The 14,879-nt window shown below is 41.2% G+C and overlaps 1 protein-coding gene across 1 annotated transcript; it reads left to right on the top strand.

The window, feature by feature from the left end:
* Positions 1-1,063: 1,063 nt before the first annotated feature.
* LOC112220754 (putative monooxygenase p33MONOX) lies at positions 1,064-13,052 on the top strand. The gene is made up of 4 exons (XM_024382629.2): positions 1,064-1,083; positions 10,708-10,847; positions 11,009-11,199; positions 11,484-13,052. The coding sequence occupies exons 2-4, from the start codon at positions 10,717-10,719 to the stop codon at positions 11,690-11,692; spliced, it is 531 nt and encodes a 176-aa protein (XP_024238397.1). The 5' UTR covers positions 1,064-1,083; positions 10,708-10,716; the 3' UTR covers positions 11,693-13,052.
* The last annotated feature ends 1,827 nt before the right edge of the window (positions 13,053-14,879 follow it).

Here is a 14,879-nt window from a genome sequence, read left to right as displayed (position 1 = left end):
TTTAATCAGTCGACCTCTAGTGTTGACCCTTCTTTTTCAAGACCTCTGCAATCCACCCTGGCATGCTGTCAATTAACTTCTGGGCCACATCCTGACTGATGGCAGCCCATTCTTGCATAATCAATACTTGAAGTTTGTCAGAATTTGTGGCTTTTTGTATGTCCACACGCCTCTTGAGGATTGACCACAAGTTCTCAATGGGATTAAGGTCTGGGGAGTTTCCTGGCCATGGACCCAAAATATCGATGTTTTGTTCCCCGAGCCACTTAGTTGTCACTTTTGCCTTATGGCAAGGAGGCTCCATCATGCTGGAAAAGGCATTGTTCATCACCAAACTGTTCCTGGATGGTTGGGAGAAGTTGCTCTCGGAGGATGTGTTGCTACCATTCTTTATTCATGGCTGTGTTCTTAGGCAAAATTGTGAGTGAGCCCACACCCTTGGCTGAGAAGCAACCCCACACATGAATGGTCTCAGGATGCTTTACTGTTGGCATGACACAGGACTGATGGTAGCGCTCACCCTGTCTTCTCTGGACAAGCTTTTTACCGGATGCCCCAAACAATCGGAAAGGGGATTCATCAGAGAAAATGACTTTACCCCAGTCCTCAGCAGTTCAATCCCTGTACCTTTTTGCAGAATATCAGTCTGTCCCTGATGTTTTTCCTGGAGAGAAGTGGCTTCTTTGCTGCCCTTCTTGACACCAGGCCATCCTCCAAAAGTCTTCACCTCACTGTGCGTGTAGATGCACTCACACCTGCCTGCTGCCTTTCCTGAGCAAGCTCTGTACTGGTGGTGCCCCGATCCCGCAGCTGAATCAACTTTAGGAGATGGTCCTGGTGCTTGCTGGACTTTCTTGGGCGCAATTGGACCACTCTCCTTGAAGTTCTTGATGATCTGATAAATGGTTGATTTAGGTTCAATCTTACTGGCAGCAATATCCTTGCCTGTGAAGCCCTTTTTGTGCAAAGCAATGACGACGGCATGTGTTCCCTTGCAGGTAACCATGGCTGACAGAGGAAGAACAATGATTCCAAGCACCACCCTCCTTTTGAAGCTTCCAGTCTGTTATTCAAACTCAATCGGTATGACAGAGTGATCTCCAGCCTTGTCCTCATCAACACTCACACCTGTGTTAACGAGAGAATCACTGACATGTCAGCTGGTTCCTTTTGCGGCAGGGCTGAAATGCAGTGGAAATGTTTTTTGGGGATTCAGTACATTTGCAATGCAAAGAGGGACTCTGCAATGAATTGCAATTAATCTGATCACTTTTCATAACATTCTGGAGTATATGCAAATTGCCATCATACAAACTGAGACATTGTGAAAATTAATATTTGTGTCATTCTCAAAACTTTTGGCCACGACTGTAGTAATCAATAATTTAGCTACATTTCTTTCAAATGACATTTCTCTGAACTGTCTTGTGTAAGTTTTAAATTGACACAAAACCTGTTAGCAAAGGTGTCAGCTAGAGATGACCTGCAGGGATTTGTAGAATTGCACGTAATCTGAGAGTAAGTGGAGACATAAATGTATAAAAGTCACCTTGTCCGAGATAGATTTACATAGTTATTACAATTTCACGCCAGGGTAAGCCTACACAAAACACAGACGAAACACACACCTCATTTTAATTGTTTCTAAAATTCCCTATGGAAAATTAATGGTGGGATAACGATTGGAACCATTTACCTGTTTGACTGCTAGGTTTTATGGGTATTATGAAACCTCCACTGTGGGGCTCTATTACCATTACTCTTGAAGGTCCAAGGACCTTATGTTATTTTCAGAGGTAGACTGGCTCTGAGAGCCAAATACTCCATTGAAACGTGAATCGATTCTCAATTGCAAAACGGTTCTGGGAACATAAAGCCCTTTACTTTCATTTTACATCAAAATAATTTCATAAATGCTAAATGCACACTTACTGTCCACTGTTTTAACCAGCTTCATCACAGTTGCAGCAAAAGTATTTTTCAGTGACAACACGTTTTTGGCAGCCGTTTTTCGTTACACACAGGCAATGTTCCCTCATTTTTTGGCACTGAGCAAATTTCATCCAACTTGAATGTTGTGAAAATTCTGTGTAACTTCCGGCGCGTGTTTACTGGGAACGCTGAGGCTGTACCCGCTTTAAGTAAGTTTTAACAGTGGTCAAGTAGGCTACCGTGGCTTTTTGTTGCCTATAATGTAGGCCTACCAGAGTGGCCTTTCATCAAAAACAATGGAGAAAATTAATCCCATAACATTTTAACATGGAATTAGCTGTTCTATCGTTCAGCCTACATTAGCAGCCAATGTGTGGTGTTCAATATAGGCTTACATTTCATTAGACTTTTGAAAAAAACATACAGTTAATACACTTGTCCTTCAGATAAGGAGGTGAATGAAAATGTTGTTGTTTGATGCAAGATGCCACTTTATAAAATGTATTATTATTCCCATACCACTATTACAGAGAATCAGGCAAATTATGCTTCCTTCTGCCTATTGGCTACCTAGCTTATTCAAGCCTGTCTCAAAATACAACACTGCCCATTTAAGACAAACAAAGGTTATTTACCCGATTTGCTTTTCAAGTGTCTAGAAATGCCAATGTTTTGTGCTCATGTAGGAAGCAACTCGCCCCCAATGCTGACTACAAATTATTTATAACTAGGCTATTACCTCACTAACAAAGGATATGTACAAATGTGCACACGTTGCTATGTGTAGCTTTCCCTTTGATCTCAAAACAAGCATGACCGCTCATGCTGTAAAAAGTCCAGTTTAAGTGAATGGCACAGATCCATATAATGGCAATGGTCTATTTGTATATAGGCCTACTGCATCTCTGCTTGTTATGGCACACCGGTCTGTGTAGAGTACGGGCCTGAGTGGTGTCTGTCAATGCAATAGAATCCTACTGTGATGCGTTCTGCCCACAACAAAATGTACTGCATCTCTGTGGCAACGGTCTGTGTAGAGTACGGGCCTGAGTGGTGTCTGTCAATGCAATAGAATCCTACTGTGATGCGTTCTGCCCACAACAAAATCAAAGTTTTGTTTTGGTATGTTGCATTGAAAGTGGCTAATATTGCATTGATTCGATCACAATTACCACAGTGAAGGGAAACATTGAGAGTTTTAATTAATGGGGGAAACTTTAGAAAGTTGAGTGAAAGTTAAATCTCATGCTTCTCTGCGATATTTCTTCTGCACGGTAGTCACAGTGGAGCTGCGAGCCCGCATGCCGCTTAGAGGGAACATTGCACACAGGTGTTCGGAGCATGCTAGATAGCTAATTATCGGTCTTCTGGAAACAAGTGCTGTAACATGGATGTGTGGGAACTAACCCTAACCTTATAAAGTATGGATGCACCGATATGACATTTTTGTCGTTACTGATATCCAAACTTTTCCTTACCAAAAAACCTGATACAGATACCGATAACCAATATTTACAATTTTAGTGTTTTTTTTAAAGCATTCTAGTATAGTTGAAACAAAGTAACATATGTTCAGTTAGGAACAGATTTTTTAAATAACTTGTAAATCCATGAATGTATTTTATCGCACAACAGACATTCATGACACAAATATTTTAGCTGCACCGCATTACAAAGATGATCAACTTGTTGGTGGCTCTTCTTACTATCCAATCTTGAATGTATGGAGAAACGTAAAAATTATTTGAAAAAAATATTGGTTTTAACTAAAAATGCAGTTAATCATTTTAGCTTCAACTGCTTGAAAACATTTCTGTCTCTAGGCTGTCAAACTGCTATGAATGGCACAACTTAAAAATTTGAGAATTTACAACACCGCTCATCTTTCATTTAGAAAATAAACAAAAGAACAAAACTGCTTTGTTTAAAATTAAATTAAAATCTTGACCTATACCGGCCATGAATAAACAACAGAACAGCCATTGGGCTTAGTCATTTTTTCCCTAGTGACTCTAGATGGCTGGGTTACAATATGACTGCACATTTACAATTTTAACATTTGGGGGAGGTGTTTCTTCACAAAGAGGACCTGCTAGGATTTGTCACGAGAGTCTGTTTCTTTTTTTGTCTACAATGTGTGAAGCTGCACTGAAAAGCCGCTCACTGTCCACATTAGTACAGAGATCACCAAGATATTTGCGCGCAGCTTTAGCTAGGATGGGGAAACGGTGCTTGTTACTTCGCCAGTATCCAAGTGAATCTTCATTCCTGGGAATAGAAGGTTGTGTCAGGTATGCTAGTATCTGGAAATAAATGGAATGGGGGGGGGGTTAGTACGTGTAATACAACAGGTTGCATTATTCTTGCATTCCAAAGTATCATTAGGCACAGGTCTACATTTACAAATGTTGGCCGATGTAGTAACAGAAAATGAAAATACAACGCGTATCTCTCTCTGAGACACACAGACACTGGCATAAAAGTTTTGTTGGCATTTCCGTACAGTTGAAGTCGAAGTTTACATACATCTTTGTCAAATACATTTAAACTCAGTTTTTCACAATTCCTGATATTTGATCCTAGGAAAAATTCCCCGTCTTAGGTCAGTTAGGATCACCATTTTATTTTAAGAATGTGAAATGTCAGAATAATAGTAGAGAGAATGATTGATTCATTTCAGCTTTTATTTATTTCATCACATTCACAGTGGGTCAGACGTTTACATACACTCAATTAGTATTTGTTACCATTGCCTTTAAATTGTTTAACTTGGGTCAAACGTTACGGGTAGCCTTCCACAAGCTTCACACAATAAGTTGGGTGAATTTTGTCCCATTTGTCCTGACAGAGCTGGTGTAACTGTCAGGTTTGTAGGCCTCCTTGCTCGCACACGCTTTTTCAGTTCTGCCCACAAATTATCTATAGGATTGAGGTCAGGGCTTTGTGATGGTCACTCCAATACCTTGGCTTTGTTGTTCTTAAGCCATTTTGCCACAACTTTGGAAGTATGTTTGGGGTCATTGTCCATATGGATGACCCATTTGTGACCAAGCTTTAACTTCCTGACTGTCTTGAGATGTTGCTACAATATATCCACATAATTTTCCTGCCTCATGATGCCATCTATTTTGTGAAGTGCACCAGTCCCTCCTGCAGCAAAGCACCCCACAACATGATGCTGCCACCTCTGTGCTTCACGGTTGGGTCGGTGTTCTTCGGCTTGCAAGCCTCCCCCTTTTTCCTCCAAACATAATGATCAAATCAAATTTATTCATACAGCCCTTCGTACATCAGCTGATATCTCAAAGTGCTGTACAGAAACCCAGCCTAAAACCACAAACAGCAAGCAATGCAGGTGTAGAAGCACGGTGGCTAGGAAAAACTCCCTAGAAAGGCCAAAACCTAGGAAGAAACCTAGAGAGGAACCAGGCTATGAAGGGTGGCCAGTCCTCGTCTGAAAAGAACATGGCCAAGATGTTCAAATGTTCATAAATGACCAGCATGGTCAAATAATAATAATCACAGGCAGAACAGTTTAAACTGGAGCAGCAGCACGGCCAGGTGGACTGGGGACAGCAAGGAGTTATCATGCCAGGTAGTCCTGAGGCATGGTCCTAGGGCTCAGGTCCTCCGAGAAAGAGAGAATTAGAGAGAGCATACTTAAATTCACACAGGACACCGGAGAAGTACTCCAGATATAACAAACTGACCCTAGCCCCCCGACACAAACTACTGCAGCATAAATCCTGGAGGCTGAGACAGGAGGGGGTCAGGAGACACTGTGGCCCCTTCCGACGATACCCCCAGACCCCCAACCCACTTTGCCAAACACAGCCCCCACACCACTAGAGGGATACCTTCAACCACCAACTTACCATCCTGAGACCAGGCTGAGTTTAGCCCACAAAGATCTCCGCCACGGCACAACCAAAGGGGGGGCGCCAACCCAGACATGAAGATCACATCAGTGACTCAACCCACTCAAGTGACGCACCCCTCCTAGGGACGGCATGAAAGAGCACCAGTAAGCCAGTGACTCAGCCCCTGTAATAGGGTTAGAGGCAGAGAATCCCAGTGGAAACAGAACCGGCCAGGCAGAGACAGCAAGGGCGGTTCGTTGCTCCAGAGCCGTATTTTTCCTGAAGTTTAGTTTCACCTTCACACCCCTGGGCCAGACAAAGTTTCTGATTTACACTTGAAACAGTCTTGAATGTTCTTCATATGAACCACTGAAGAGTTAATGCCATCTTTGTAAATAATAATTTGTCCTTAACTGACTTGCCTAGTTAAATGAAGGTAAAATGTGTGTTCGTCAAAAGAGAGATCCGAGAGATCCGGGTCCAGAGTAACGCTGAGGTCCTTCAGTTTTATTTGAGACGACTGTACAACCATTAAGATTAATTGTCAGATTCAACAGAAAATCTCTGTTTCTTGGGACCTAGAACAAGCATCTCTGTTTTGTCCGAATTTAAAAGTAGAACGTTTGCAGCCATCCACTTCCTTATGTCTGAAACACAGGCTTCTAGCGTGGGCAATTTTTGGGCTTCACCATGTTTCATTGAAATGTACAGCTGTGTGTCATCGGCATTGCAGTGAAAGTTAACATTATGTTTTCGAATGACATCCCCAAGAGGTAAAATATATATAGTGAAAACAATAGTGGTCCTAAAATGGAACCTTGAGGAACACCGAAATTTACAGTTGATTTGTCAGAGGACAAAACATTCACAGAGGCAAACTGATATCTTTCCGACAGATGGTCATTATGGCCAAACAGTTCTATTTTTGTTTCATCAGACCAGAGGACATTTCTCCAAAAAGTAAGATCTTTGTCCCCACGTAGTCTGGCTTTTTTATGGCGGTTTTGGAGCAGTGGCTTCTTCCTTGCTGAGCGGTCTTTCAGGTTATGTCGATATAGGACTCGTTTTACTGTTTATATAGATACTTTTGTACCTGTTTCCTCCAGCATCTTCACAAGGTCCTTTGCTGTTGTTCTGGGATTGATTTGCACTTTTCGCACCAAAGTACGTTCATCTCTAGTAGACAGAACACGTCTCCTTCCTGAGCGGTAATGATGGCTGCGTGGTCCCATGGTGTTTATACTTGCGTACTATTGTTTGTACAGATGAACGTGGTACCTTCAGGTGTTTGGAAATTGCTCTGAAGGATGAAGCAGACTTGTGGAGGTCTACAATCTTTTTTCTGAGGTCTTGGCTGATTTCTTTTGATTTTCCCATGATGACAAGCAAAGAGATACTCAGTTTGAAGGTAGGCCTTGAAATACATCCACAGACAAGTTTTAATGACTCCAACCTGTGTATGTAAACTTCCGACTTCAACTGTATGTCCCCATTACCAGTGAAACATTATCAAAACCTATTTATTTCACTTACTTGCTGTGCTGTTTCATTAATTTGTTAAGTCATTTCATTCTCAACCAGGATTTCATCATACATGTCAAACAGTGAAGTTTCAGCTCTGTCTGTCCCTGGCCTCTTCTGTCATGGTTCCTCTTCCTCGGTGCGCACTGTCCGTTTCCATCTTGTCCAGCTGCGTCTAACATTTCACGTAAACCCTGTTTCTTGTCTGTATCGAAGTAGCAATCCTTGTACTTAGCGTCAAGCATGGTGGCAACACAGTAAAGAGGCTCAGAGAGAATGCCACCGAATTGCTTGTTCACAGCCTCTAGTAGAGTACTTTTGCAATATGTGTCGGCAGTTTTGTTGAGCAGGTGTTTCAATGCCATAAGAGGGTACCACGTCTGCTGCAGACGCAGTTTATGAGCTTATTTCTCGAGTCAGTTGTTTGAATGGAGCTAGGAGTGTGTTCATGTTTTCAATGAGAGTCCACAGGTTTGTACTGATTATTGCAGATCGTCGGCTGCATACCCGCCAAGCACTCATTTCTGTTCCAGCAGGTTCTCCATCATGTAAAAAGTACTGTTCCATTGGGAGGAAACGTCTTGCTTAAGCCTTTTTGTTTTCACTCCAAGCTGCTCCTGTATTGCTTGCAGGCGGCGGCTGTATGCGAGCTGTGAGTGTTTAAAATGACCCACTATCTTCCTACCTGTTGCCACTGTCAGATATGCTGCATTGGGCCAAAACACCTTTGTTCGCAGCCATTTGCAGCGTGTGTGCCATGCATGGCAAACTGGCGACTCCGCATTCTTCCGAAGCCTTTGTCATGTTACGTGCATTATCACGTAGCACAGCATGTACTTTGTTCTTGGGGATTTTCCAAGTTTCAAACATGTTCTCAAATGCTATTGAAATGGCAGCAGCGGTATGAGAACCAGCATATTCTTGAGCATGTATGAAATCCTTGTCTACCCATTGTGCTGTCAGACTCCGCATGCTCATGGGGCTGACATCGCTGGTCCAAATGTCAGTTGTGAAGCTAATAGCAGTGACGCCCATAGCAAGTAGCTCATGGATGTGCGTTTCAACAATACTTTGTTGAACGTCTGGGGGTGATGCACTTTCAAATGAGTAATTAGGTTTGTGGTATTAAAAGATTTCACTTTCTCCGGTCCTTGGGAAATAATAGCAGCACAAACGTTGCATATGGTCTTTTTGTTATCTTCCTTGGAAACTTCAAAATAGACCCACACAAGCAGACATTGTGGGCTAGGTTAGGAAGGCTGTATTTTTCGTGGCGTCATTACCTCATCTACCTACATTATACAGGTATGCACGTCAGCTTTGACATCGGTTTTGCACATTGGTGTAAAACTATACATAGAGCCGATGCGATATTGGCATTTTTGCTAATATCTGCCGATTCCGATATGCTTTCCGATATGCTTACCGACTCTATCGTGCATCCCTACTATAAAGGTGTGTGTGTCATTTCAACGTTCTGTTTATTTGTAAATTGTTTCTCACTGATATGAAAGATAAGGTCCTTTATGCTTCCCAAACCGTACCGCAAGCGATGCATGTTACTTTTCAGACGGAGTGTCTGGGCTCTGAAACTCCCCCATACAGAAGACGCCTTCTTCACCATGATTCTTCTGTAATGTAATGGAACTGAGAGTCATGAGGGCTAAGTGGTTGTATGACATCAAAATGTGGTCCCCAACCGGCTTGTGCTGTGCTGAACACCGGATTTGGTTTCGAAAGGGCAGGGTTCCAAAGATGTTTGGGTCTTGTGCTGACACCCTAGAAGAAACCTCTAGATAGTTTTCTCTGCTCCTAACAGTCTAAGAGGGAACGGTGTATACGCTGCATTCGAATGATGAGCACTACAGTGATCAGAACTCGAAAGGAAAGGATTGCAACAGTGAGGACAAACCGAGAATGCAGGAGCATAGTACACACAGAAGTATGGGATATTCCTCCCAACATTCCCAGAAGGAATGTAGAATGATGGAACATAGAGAATATCATTCTAGAGATTCTTGATTTTGGTTAATACTGACTCAAAAAGGTAAGATTGGAGCTTGGGTAGCATGCTTTTTCATTAGCCTATCATGGTTCTATGGATTTCATTAGCTGGGAAACTCTCTAGATAGGAGACTAGGCTGAGTCTTCTGGGAATATTGATACCTACCTGGGAAACCTTATTTGACTCTGGGTACCCTGCTATGGATTATATAGGGAATAGGGGTTGTTTGGTGACAGGTCTTGACTTGTGCTGGTGGGTGCAGGACAGTTGTGGTCTGCCTGTTTTATTATTTGGCCTGGGGAAAACACTCCCTGGCTTGATGCCTCTGAGTTATATGCGTGTGTATAATGAAAATATGTGGCATGCAGTGATCATATAATTTTGGACTGAGGAGCAGTGGTGGAAGAATTACAGAATTTTCATACTTGAGTTAAAGTAAAGATATCTTATTAGAAAAAGTAAAACTCACCCAGTAAAATACTACTTGAGTAAGTCTAAAAGTATTTGGGTTCAAATATACTTAAGTATCAAATGTAAATGTATTTGCTAAAATATACTAAAAGTATAAATCATTTCTAACTCCTTATAAAGAACATTTTGTTTATTTTATTTTTACGAATAGCCAGGGGCATGCTCCAACACTGACATCATTTACAAACAAAGCATGTGTTTAGTGAGTCCGTCAGATCAGAGGCAGTAGGGATGACCAGGGATGTACTCTTGATAAGTATGTGAATTAGACCATTTTCCTGTCCTGCTAAGCATTCAAAAGGGCAGTACTTTTGGGTGTCAGGGAAAATGTATAAAGTACATTATTTTCTTTATGAATGTAAGTGAAATAAAAGTAAAAGTTGTCAACAATATAAATAGTAAAGTACAGACACCCTAAAAAAGTACTTAAGTAGTACTTTCAAGTATTAATATTTTTTTACTTCAGTACTCTTTACCACTGCTGACAAGAATGTTATTCCTGCATAGAGAGGGGTCTTAGAAGATCATTAGTCTGGGCAACAGTCAAATGGACATTGTGTAGCCTGGTGGGCTGCTAGATAATCTTCTGTTTAGTGGCCCCCTTAGGGTAATCACTCATCTCTCGCACTGACTGCGGTCAACAGTTTCCAAATATCCTTAGTTTGATGCAAAAACAAATGTTGATGGGGGAAAACATGCCAAACTGGTCTTTGGTTTGTGTGTTTACGTGGCCCACCATCATTTGACCTGCCTCAATGTCACAATCTTGCTCTTGGGTCTCGTCATTTGGGTAGTTGTCTGTGTATGCGTGTCTTTACCATGCAAAACGCATGCCTCTTGCTCCTTCATGGGCTGCAGACAAGAGTGCTACTGAACAACATCTCTAAGCTGCATCTTTCTACCTCTTTGTCTCTGCAGAAGCTGAGAATGCCAAGCGGGGACTTCAAGGAGGACAGGCTTACGACATCAGCTCAATCCACCCCTTGTGGCACCCCTTCCAGCACCCCCTGTGTTACCCCCAGCATCAGCCCCCACTCCTCACCGATACTCAACCGCAGGTATGTATCAAATGGCTATTTTGGAAGAGTTCCTGTAGTAGAATAGACGTCCACTCCCCTCTGAATGAGCACTAGATTCAAATCTGAGTAATATTTTCCGATGGCACATTAGGTTCAATTGTTCTATGTCTCTAACAGCTTTGTTGTGTGTGGGCATACAGGAGCTGGTTCAACAGCCAGAGTCTTGCACCATTTCTTGCTGCCCCAGAGCTCAGTAGTCCTAACCTCAGCCCTGAAATGGGAGGCAACGAGGGAGGAGGTGGAGCGGGAGGGGAGAGGTGGAGCTTATTTGGAACTTCTCGCCCAGTAGTACAGAAGTCCACTACTGACCCCGGTTCAGAAACCAACACAGGTGAGAAATCAGTCCCTCAGGAGTTTCAATTATCAGGACTGTTGGCAGAGCTTTCTTTGTATAATTTTTTTTATTTTTTATAAGTGAGAAGGGTCTAAGAATAGACTTTGTGTTCCCAAGAGAGAATGTGTGAATTATAGTTTTCTATAGTCATGGTCAAGTCAGCATTTCGGTTTCTAAAAAATAACTTGAAATGTAATGGATGTTGCAGTTTTTTTGCTTTGATGATGCCATACCTTTTTGTCAGGTGCGTTAACAACCTTGTCTCCTCTGCTCTTCCTCAGGCTTCACACTAAAGTCATACTTTGGCGTGCAGAAGTCTAGCACCATGGAGGGCATCAAGACCCAGGTCAACCTCATGGTGGATGACCCTGCCAAGTTCAACCCCCCCAAGATTGAGATCAACAGCATCGAGGGCAACAGACCCCTCCAGACCCGCCCACACAAACTCAAACCCCGGGACATGAACGTCCTGACACCATCTGGATTCTGATACCCTTGCCTCCCTGTTGGCCAATAGCAGGTCTACTACCCTCCCCTGTCTCCTAAGCCTCCTCAGCTTCTGTGGAACACCAAGATGGAAACCATGGAGGACGAGCTACAGAACTATATCCCCATATTCCCTGAACCCTGATGTTTTATATGACCCTATTCTGCTCCCCCCACTTCTCCTCAATTAAAGCACCAAACGGAGCATTTCCATCCACCTCGCCTCAAGAGGGTCACTTTTTTGGAGGGGTGCTTTGTCATACAATGCCCTGTTGTCGTCTGCTTCTCAGTGATGTCATGAGATAGAAATTGTGGTTTTGATGTCTCATGAGTCCCCTGCTTTGGATGAAAACCCCCAAGCTCATTGTATTTAACTCACTTTCACTTAAAGCACTGTACAGTACCCAGCCAATGTCACTATACTCAATCGCCTCTGACGCTTTATTATTTTTTTTAAATCACAAATTTAACAGTGAGTGTGGTTTTACTGACGTTGTGCCTAAGCTTGCTTCTGGCATCTTGGTCACATCAGTTGACCTTTTTTTTCGTTTTTTGAAAGATGAGTGGCTACTGCTAACCAGGATTATTTGTATTTGTTTTTCTTCATAACATCCAGATATTGTTTGTTAGTATTTGTGTCATGAAATTTGTCATACCAGTCTGTAATGCTTTAAGAATATATTGAAATGGTCATTTTAAAAGCTTTTTTTTTATATGGACTATTATTTTAGAATGAATACTGTTCTTTGTTTTTGCAAGATGTTCCAAGATGAATTCCAATAACTATAGCTTGGTCCACCAATTTGAGCTGTAAATAATTTCAACACTAAACAAAAGTATTCCAACGTTTCTGGTTAATTATTTATCTTAATTGCTAACTTTAAAGGGCCGGCTCCCCCATATGAAAGCCACTTACATTTTTGACTGGTACTCTGTGTTTATGATCCAGCTTTCGTCTAAGAATTAAATGGTGTTTTGGGATAGGGTTACTAGCTAGTGTATTTTACGTTGCACACGAGTATAACATCCCACATTAGATTTTTTTATTGTCACATACACCAGAGAGGTGCAGGTAAATGTGTGGTTTTACAGGGTCAGCCATAGTACGTTACCCCAGGAGCAAGTTAGGTTTAAGTGCCTTGCTCAAGGGCACATTGGCAGATTTTTCACCTTGTCAGTTCGGCTATTCGAATCAGCGACCTTTCGGTTAATGGCCCAACCGCTAGGATACCTGCCCCCATTAGAAAATACTGTTGGTTTAAAAATAAAAGTTGTGAAAATGTTGCTGATTTGACCATTACATCTTATGGACACTAGATGGCACAAGAAGCTCTGAGGGTGAAATAAAGAGGACTCAAAAGATATTATTGTTGGTGAGTCTCATACATTTTTTACATTCAGTGTTTTTAACTGTTCGAGAGGATCAAAACTCTTATGTATCATGGGTAAATTGTGATCGATTGACGGATCTACAAATAATGAGTAGTGATTTCCCCATGATCCATCAAGGTTTTGATGCTGTCGAACACGGCCAGTGAATTCGTTACAATAGTTAAAACGGATTCTGTATTGCCAGCACATTCTAAAGGCAAAATCAACAATCGCACTCAACCAACGTTCCCTCTAAAAAAAAATTGTCTCTTTGCAAATGTCAGGTCTGCTGAGTGCAAACTTGAATATTGTAAAAATTCTGTGCAACTTACAGTGTGCGTTTACTGTGAACACTGGCTGTACCTGCTTTAAGTTACAGTTTTAACAGCGACTATGTAGGCTACTGTGTCTATTTGATCATAATGTAGGCCAGCCAAACTCAACTGGTGGTCTGAGTCTGGACCCAGAGAAGGACAACATCGCACTTTTTTATATAAAGGTCAAATTATTTTTAGACAGCTTTTAAAAAATCTACCGGGTGCAGCAGATACAAATGTCTTTCTCTCTCGATGCAACGCCCACCTGTACTAGTGCCCCTTCTAATCCAATCACGTGGATATATGCAAATACAAGAGGTGGTGTCTTACACAATCACAATCAATCCAAATATCCTATGCGGAACCTTGCAAATGTTTTTATTTTATTTTTTATACATATTTTTTTATAAAAACAAATCAATACAGGAAGTACATGTGGGAACACAAGCATATATAAATAATATACAAAGGACAATTGGGCTAGGGGGTACAGTATCACATTACACAAGGACCTTAAGGGACATACATACACTTGTTATTATACAGCTTTTTTGTTAGAATATTGTCTTAAAATACAGTTCAATACATTTTTGTAAGGTAAGAAAATGTGGTGTTTTGTTTGTAAATTTACATGTGTGAATATGAAATTTGGCCAAAAGAATAATTAAATTAAATACATAAAAATGTTTCATCTTATTTCTATCGTAGGTAAAGAATCCAAGCAGTACATCTCCACAATAGTGTAAGATCTTCATAAATGTGTTCGATTATAAATCTACTGATGTCTTGCCACAGTTTTCTTACATGAATACAATTCCAAAAAATATGCAACACTGTTTCTGGGTGGTCATTACAAAAGGAACAATTTGAGTTGATGTTTTCCTTAAACTTCTTCATATAGTGGTTGGCAGAATAATATTTATGAATAATTTTAATGGAAACTTCCTTAATTTTGTTAACAAGTAGGTATGTGTGTGGCAACATCCAAACTTTTTTCCAACAGATATCAATAAATCCATTCCAATAAGGCATGACATAAGTTATAGATACAACATCCTGCTGAAACAAGGTTCGTTTCGCTCTGTTGTTGAATGGACCAAAAGAGAAACAAATCTTTCCTACTGATGAGTCAACAGGGTCAATTGAAGGTAGGCTCTGAAGGTCAGGTCTTGACACGTTTCTGAATAATAAAGCAACTAATGGCATCTAAAACAATTACGAAATCTTTAGGTGTTACAGGGACCTTGTAAAGTGATAAGAATTCCTTATAACTGAGTAAACGACCCTCTGCATTTACCAGTTGGCTGACCAATAGGATATTATTTTGGAACCAATATTCTAAAAACAAAGAAGTATTTTTATACAATATATCCTGATTGTATAAAAATACTAATTTGTTTTTAGAATTTTGGTTCCGAAATAATATCCTATTGGTCAGGTGTCACCACAGACCCTGGTTTGATGCCAGGCTGTATCACAACTGGCCGTGATTGGGAGTCCCAT

The sequence above is a fragment of the Oncorhynchus tshawytscha genome, linkage group LG21 (genome assembly GCF_018296145.1).
Source record: "Oncorhynchus tshawytscha isolate Ot180627B linkage group LG21, Otsh_v2.0, whole genome shotgun sequence".
Classification (NCBI taxonomy): Eukaryota; Metazoa; Chordata; class Actinopteri; order Salmoniformes; family Salmonidae; genus Oncorhynchus; species Oncorhynchus tshawytscha.
The sequence above is the reverse complement of the archived record's forward strand: the minus strand, read 5'-3'. Positions and strand labels throughout refer to the sequence as shown.